This window comes from Peromyscus eremicus, chromosome 5 (genome assembly GCF_949786415.1).
Source record: "Peromyscus eremicus chromosome 5, PerEre_H2_v1, whole genome shotgun sequence".
In the NCBI taxonomy this organism is placed as follows: domain Eukaryota; kingdom Metazoa; phylum Chordata; class Mammalia; order Rodentia; family Cricetidae; genus Peromyscus; species Peromyscus eremicus.
Window position 1 is genome coordinate 32,776,934 of NC_081420.1, and position 8,039 is coordinate 32,784,972.

The following is an 8,039-nucleotide window of genomic DNA, read 5'->3' on the forward strand; positions in this document are numbered from 1 at the left end:
GCTTTTCCTATCATGATAGACTATACCTTCACATTATGGGCTAAACATATCTTTCCTCTCACAAGTTATTTCTTTTCAAGTATTTAGTCACAGAGATAAGCAAAGTAACTAATACACCCCCTTAATGATCGCTCTAAGGCAATGGTTCTCAACTTTTAAGGGAGTCGAACAACCTTTTTACAGGGGTCATATGTCAGATATCCTGCATATCAGATATTTACATTATGATTCATAACAGCAGCAAAATTACAGTTGTGAGGTAACAAGGAAATAATTTTATGGTTGGGGTGTCACCACGACATGAGGAACTATAATAAAGGGTTGCAGCGTTAGGAAGGCTGAGGACCACTACTCTAAACCTTCACCCATCCTCAAAGATGCTGCACCCTGTATCCTTGCCTCCTTCAGCAATGACCTCCTGTATCACTGTAGCATGACAATCTTTCTGTACTTCAACCCTTCAATGTCTTCCCTTAGACTCACTCTATTAAATCTCAGAAATCTTTCTGCCTTAAATTGCTAAAATTACAGATGTGAGCCACCACACCTGGCTTAGATGGGTCATTGCCAACAAGTTCTGAGGAAGACTCTGTTAGTCCAGGTGGTACCCAGAAAATACATCCCTGTCTTACCCCAAATGAGCTTTTAGTGTCAGGATCACTTTACTCATGCTTGAATCACTGCTTCCCATGACTCTGGAATCCCTCTGAACCCAAAGGAAACTTGATTCTTGTGGCCTGAGGTCTAACCAATTAATCTCCTTTGTAACCCAGTCATTTACAACACCCAACAATGACAGGAATATTAACTGGGAAGAGATTTGGCTTTGCCAAACTGACTGAAGCTGAAGAAGAAGCAAGAAGGTGGGAAAGAAGAGGGATGGGGAGGGGAGCTGGAGGTGGGAAGGCTTTCTCTTGCCTGATGCTCTGTGTCCTGATGGGTGTTCACGCCCATCCTGAGCTGAGGCTAGATGTAGCAAACCCAAGCCACAGTCTGGAGGCTGCACAGACAACGGCGGTGTTAGAATGAGGTCCCTTCTTTCTAAAGGCCAACCTCTCGTCCCCTTTAAAAACAAGGTTCCAAGCCAGGCATGGAGGTGTACACCTTTAATCCCAGCACTCAGGAGGCAGAGGCGCAGATCTCTATGAGTTCAAGGCCAGCCTGGTCTACAAAGCAAGTTCCAGGACAGCCAAGACTAGAGAAATCCTGTCTCAAAAACAAATAAACAAAACAAACAAACAAGGTTCCTGGGCTGGGATCACCTCCTTAGTAGAGAGTGTGCCCTAGTGTTTTCAAGGCCCTCAGTTCAATCCCTGGGACCAAAATTCACAAAATCAGAATACCGTTCTTTGCATAGAACTTTAATAATTAACAACATTGGCATCTTCTGTTATGACCAACAGACATTTTTTGGGTATCTAAAATCCCCCGGGGAAGCAGTTTCATGAAACCATGAAGAAACTTGAGTTTGAAATCGTCTGCAAACCCAGCAATGTCACAATACAAGGTGACTTTCACACAGTGTCTTGTTTGTATAAAGTCTACAGGAGTCAAATGTGTCCTTCACTTCTCTTCCCGTGCCCCTGAGGTGCCAGCTACAAACTGGAGCATACACCCGTTTACTTGTGTGAGCCTCTCCTCTGCTGATACATAAACTTTTCTACAGTGGGAACCTTGACTTTATTTCACCACACAGCCAAGTACCTGGTACTAACAGGATTAAATAAATGTTTAATGTATTTAACAATGGCTGTGGAATGTGAGCCGAGCTTTTAATGTGAGGCAAGACTTAGATAAGAACAGAACCTGGGTTTTCCAAGCATAGCCAAGGACTTCAACCAGGTGACCAAAAGCTCAAGGAAACCTGAGGTCACAGATCTCAGCGTAATAATCTTCTGCTGGGTCACCATTAGCCTAGTGCCGGGTCTCCAAGGCTAGCCTTCTTGAGTGCACTTAAAAAAAGGATGTATTTTTTGGGGGTTTTTTTTTTGTTTGTTTTTTTGTTTTTTTGAGACAGGGTTTCTCTGTGTAGCTTTGCGCCTTTTCCTGGATCTTGCTCTGTAGACCAGGCTGGCCTCAAACTCACAAAGATCCACCTGCCTCTGCCTCCTGAGTGCTGGGATTAAAGGCGTGCGCTACCACCGCCCGGCAGGATGTATTTTTGTGTGTATGAGTGTTTTGTCTGCATGTATGAATGTATGCATGCCTGGTGCCCTCAGCTGTCAGAAGAGGTCAATTCCCCAGAACTGGAGTTACAGATGATTGTGAGCCACTGTATGTATGCTGGAACCAAACCCAGGTCCTCTGCTGGAGCAGCAAGTGTTCCTAACCACTGAGCCATCTCTCCAGCCCCATGAGTTCTCCTTTAAATGGGATCACAGGTCTATGTTAAACTCTTAAACCCTGGCTACTTTAACCTCAGTATCATTTCCTGGATTCTAATTCTAGTCTGTCTCTTTCTCAGCAGATGATAAATTGAGAGAAGGGGAGGGGGAAAGGAAGGAAGGAAGGAAGGAAGGAAGGAAGGAAGGAAGGAAGGAAGGAAGGAAGGAAGAAAGGAAGGAAGCAAAGAAGGAAGGAACAAATGAACGAACGAATGGACAAACGAATGAATGAACGAACAAACCTGGGCAAAGCATCATGGCCTAAGGCTTAACTGACCCTTGATAAAAACACATAAAGTTTGGGGACACCATTAGGCACTGATGTCCTCGGCCCCCAGAATTCACCACCACCACACTGACATCCCTCAAAATCTGAAAAATAATTCTTCCCTATGAGCATTGTTCCCAAGCTACAATCACACACCACATGAATGAATAATGTCAGAACTCCAGATTCCATTCAGGTGGTTGAGCCGGCCATGCTTTGTAATCATGGAGGCTACGGTTCAATTTAAAGTTCATCATGTTGTACTCCAAAGTCAGAACTCTCTAGAGAACATGAGCCTTCACCTCATCCTCCATTCCTTACCTAATTAATCCTAAGTGAAGGTTAGTGTCTAGATAATCCATGGCCACACAGACAAAGGTTCGTTTAGAAAATCAGGTTTAGTCTTTTAGGGTTTGTGTGTGTGTGTGTGTGTGTGTGTGTGTGTGTGTGTGTGTGTGTGTGTGAGAGAGAGAGAGAGAGAGAGAGAGAGAGAGAGAGAGAGAGAGAGATAACATATGTAATAATATATAGTATAATATATTATATATATCATTTATATTGTGCACGAGTGTGTGTGCACATGCTGAGGTCACAGGACAGCCCGTGGAAGTTGGTTTTCTCCTCTCATCACGTGGGTCCCTAGGATTGACCTCAAGTCATCAGGCTAGCCTCAAATGCCTTTTAACCCACTGAGCCATCTCTCTGGACCTCATGACACAGTTTTCAGCAAACATATCCAAGCTGCAGAAGCTCTGAGTCATCCCCATTTCCTATACTTCATTTGAATTGCAGTGCTCTAGCTGTCTGTCATTAAATAAGAATTTCACACTTAACAGCTTCAGGAGCTTGTCAGGCAAGGCAAGTACATATTTTTTTTAAAAAAAGCTATAAAAACAGCTATAGACTTCTATCATAGACATAACTGGACACAAGCATTCCTATCTCAGACTGCCCTCAAGAACAGGTAAAAAGGATCATCAGATGAGCAGAAACAAAGAGTTCCTCCCACAAGCCAGGACACAGAGCATAGTACAGGGTTTTGCGGATAATAAACTTTTTAAAAGATTTCTTTTCTTTTGGTGTGCGCGTGCATATGTGTGTGTGCGTGTGTGTGTGTGTGTGTGTGTGTGTGTGTGTGTGTGCAAACTCATGCATGGATCCTCTGGAGCTGGAATTACAGACGGTGGTGAGCTGCCTCATATGGGTGAAGGAAACCAAATTCAGGTTCTCTGGAAGAGCAGCAAGCAGTCTCAACTGCTCGCCCATCTCTCCAACCTCAATAATAAACTTCTTGATGCAGGGAAAGCTAGAGATTGAAGGCAATCACAGAAATGTGATTTATTAAAAAGTATGAACAGGAACGTGAAACCTTGAGACACTGGGGAAATGATCAAAGACAAACCCACTGCCACAGTTTGGTCCCAAATTATACTAGTTATGGCTCAGGATTTTTCCCCCAGGCTGAAAACAAGTGATTTAAGGTATCATATGATGAGCACTTCTTTCACCAAAGCTCAGACTGACCCCGCTGGTCAGGCTGACCTAAGATCTCAAAGATGCCAAGTGTTCCTGAGGATTTTCCATTCATCCCATGATCTGAGTTGATATGTGGTGTGAACTAAAATCATTCACGTCTGTAATGCTCTTCTCTTCCTTTTCATAAATTCAAAACAGGATTGCTTTGGGGGCTGGATAGATAACTCGGAGGTTAAAAGCAAAGGCTGCTCGTTCAGAGGACCCAGTTCAGTTATTAGCACCCACATCCAGCAGCTCACAGTTGCCTATAACTCCAGCTCCACGGGACCCAAGACCCTCTTGTTCTCAAGTACACATATCCACCAGGGGCTTGTGTGTACACACATGTGCAATGCACACACACACACACACACACACACACACAATTTAAAGTAATAAAATAAATCTCTTCTAAAAACCAGGTTAACTTTTACAAAAATTCTACAGCTTGGGGAGGGAGGTGGATGCAGCTAAAAGCTTGATAACACACTAGGGCCTCCTCTCAATTTGCCTTAGTACTTCACCAATCTGTTTCTTTCTGTACAAAGGGGGAGAAGCCCCCTCTGAAAATTTCCTATGGAAATTCAGCAACAGATAAATTTAGTTTCCGAGTGACAGAATTTGTTCTTGTGCCTGCCTGCCTGCCTGCCTGCCTGGGTCCCTTGGACTCCTGGTCTTTACTACAAAGTGAAGAGTGATTGACTTAACATCTGATAGATCTACCAAGTTCCTGATTCTCAGAGTTTCGCAACTGATGAGAAGGCAGTAGGCAGAACCTCAGAAGCTGAGGGGACGCTGAGTAAATGCCAAGGCCAGGTCCAACTTCATCATTGCCGGAGGAATGGAGAGGCAGCAGGTACAGGTAGCTCTAGTGTGAAAGGAAAGAAAGAAAACAGCTCCAAGAAGATGGGAAATTTTTGTTCTTGTTTCGCATTTTTGAGCCACGGTTTTACCATGTAGCCCAGGCAGGCTTGGTGCTCTCCACATGGCCTATCCTGGTCTCCAACTTGAAGATGTTAAGTCTCGAAGCCTGGGACAGATGGCTGAGGTGCCATTTAACAGAAGCAATCTTCCTGCCTCAGTCTCCCAAGTACTGGAAATACAAGCATGCACCACAATACCCAGCAAAAGAAGGTAAAATAAACACAGAAAACTCAGCAGAAACGAAATAGTAGGGGGAGCGGGAGTCTTATTCCCACCTGCCCTGAGTCCATTTAAATCAATAGGCATCTTACACAAGCCTGAGGCCCAAAACAAAGTAACAAGGCTACACCCCAGGAAGACTTTTCCCCTAGTCCTGGGGCTAGCACCCAGACCCTCCTGGATACTACAAGCTCTACCTCTGAGCTGCAGCCCTGGCTGTCTTTATATGATTGCTTACCAAGTTACTGTTGCCAATTTTAACTGTAATGTAGCAGGCAATTCCTGAACAGTTCAAAAGATTTCCCCGCAGCCCCTCTTCTCCCAAGAACCGGCCCTACTCATCAGCTTCCCACAGCAGGGATGAGTAAAGACTGATAACAAAGGCCCTCGTGGTCTGATAAGCATCTCCACACAGAAGGAAGAGGATCACCACAAGTTCTAGCCCAGCCTAGGCAAAATAGAGCGTTCAATGCCAGCCTGAACTACAGAGTGAGTGTCAAGGAAGTCTGGGCTACACAGCCAGATGCTGTCTCAACAAACAAGTCACCGCCATATGCTAGACTATATACCTACACACCTGCGTAGTCGGGCTGTTTACTTCTTGTGGTTGTTTGGTTTTGTTTTGGGGTTGAGGCGTCTCACTCAGTTACCTAGACAGTAGACTGGAACATGCAGCAATTTTCCTGCCCCGGGCTCTGGAGAATTGGGATTAGAGGAGTGAGCCATCACCACGCCCAGCTCGATCAGACTTATTCTTAAAGTAGGCTCGCCTAAATTTAAAATCACAAAGACCAAAGTGCACTAGTGGGAAAATGCTGGATTCCTGAATCTCACCACTGAAGTTTCGATCACAGACCAAAACTTAAGTTCAGTCCAACTTGCCGGTTTAGGTGAAGTGGTAGCTTTCGCACAGAAAAAGGAAGCCCTCGCACCTGTGGCCTGTGGGCGGGGACCCGGGCGCATCCCTCTCCCCAGACCGAGGGTCGGGGTCACGGGTGGGACGCTGTTACCTGGTCTAGCGGGATGCCGAGGAGCTGGCTGAGCGGGTGCAGGCAGGTGGAGCCCGTGGTTCGGTAGGAGAGGCTGGCGGGCGATTGCGCAGCCATCCTGCATCTTCGGGTATGCTATCGCCCGGGCGCTGCACACTGGTCACCTCGAGGGTTCTGGAGGATCGCGCGGGAACCCGTCGCCTCCTCCAGGGCGCGGACCTGGTGCTAAGGTCCCCCGCGCCTGGGAGGGCTGGGCCCCCAGCGCTCGGCTTCCCGCTCCGCACCGCCCGCCGCCCATTGGCCGGCAGCCGGGGACGCCCCAGAGGAGGAGCCGGGCAGAGCAGGGCGCGGATCCCCGGGAGCCCGGCCCCGGGCGGCCGGGAGACGCCCAGCCTGCTCCCTAGCTCGTCGGCCTCCGGGGGTGTGGGGGGCCGCCCTGGGTTCCTTCAAAGTCGTCTAACTCTCCTCCCAGGCAGCAGGGGTGTCCTGTGCTCTCTTTACAGGCCCGGTTCCTGCTGCCATTCCGGAAGCCAGAAGAGATCTTCGGGCTAGCCAACACCCAGATTCTGCTCACTTTTAAGATTTATTTATTTGCTATTTATAGGCAGGATGGCCTGTAAGCCTAAACTAGCAATGAACTCCCAAATACTGGAATTACAGGTGCGCACTAACCATAAAACTCGACTCCATATTCCTTTTCTTCTTAGCCCCCGCTTCCTCCCTCCCTCCCTCACTATTTCTGTGTGTCTCTCTGTCTCTCTCTTTCTCTCTGTCGTTGTTGTTTGTTTTCTGTTTGTTTGTTTTTGTTTTGAACTCCTGGTCCTCCTGCCTGAACCTCCCCAGTGAGGGATAACAGGTTTCTCTCTTTCACACACACACACACACTCTCTCTCTCAATGTTTATTTTACTTTACACATTTGTGTGCCCTTGTGACCGGATGCCTCTGGAGGCCAGAAGAGACCGTGGAGTTACAGTGATTGTGAGCCACCGGGTGGGTGCTGGAAACTGAATTCAGGTCCTCTGCAGGAGAGTTAATGCTCTTAGGTCCTGAGCCATCTCCCCAGCACCCAAGGCTGGTCTGTCTTTACCCTTTCCGGTCAAGCCGCAGTTTCCAGCAGCCCGACCCACAGGCCCTGCTTCACCCAGGCGGACACTGGAGACTGCTAGCTTCATCTCACTTTGACCAGGAGCTGTTTCTTAACTGTAAACTGTGTTTGCTCTTTACTATGCACATGCTGGCAGCTCTTCACTGGCCACAACATCTCCGTATGCTTGGGAAATCCTTTTCAACTTTGATATATATTTAAAAACATCAGGGAGACCCTCCCAGCACCTAGGACTCTGCTGCATCTAGCCAGTGTCAAAGTAGCTGTTCAAATTGGAAGTTTGAGAAACACCCAGGAACCTACTGAACCAAAAGGAAGCCAGAAACTAGAGCCCGTAGCATGTGTGTGTGTGTGAGTGTGTGTGTGTGTGTGTGTGTGTGTGTGTGTGTGTGTGTGTACCTCTGGAGGCCAGAAGACAGAGTCAGAGCTGGAGTTACAGGCAATAGTGAGCAGTTCATCATGGGTGCTGGCAACAGAACTCCAGTCCTCCGGAAGAGCAGGAAACGCTCTTAACCCCTGGGCCATCTTGCCAGCCCCTACAGCCCTTTGCTTAAACTGTAGAATGACTGGGAAACTGGGGCCTTTCTGTTGGAGTGAGAAGTAGTTGAACATGAAGTCCACTTCAGAGAAGAG

The 8,039-nt window shown here is 47.2% G+C and overlaps 1 protein-coding gene across 1 annotated transcript in view; it reads right to left on the reverse strand.

Moving 5' to 3' along the window:
• Positions 1-6,542, reverse strand: part of Mboat1 (membrane bound O-acyltransferase domain containing 1) — a 105,879-nt gene extending 99,337 nt beyond the window's left edge. Inside the window, exon 1 of the mRNA XM_059262340.1 lies at positions 6,321-6,542. Coding sequence (XP_059118323.1) covers positions 6,321-6,416 — 96 coding nt within the window. The 5' untranslated portion in view covers positions 6,417-6,542. The remainder of the gene's footprint in view (positions 1-6,320) is intronic.
• Positions 6,543-8,039: the final 1,497 nt, after the last annotated feature.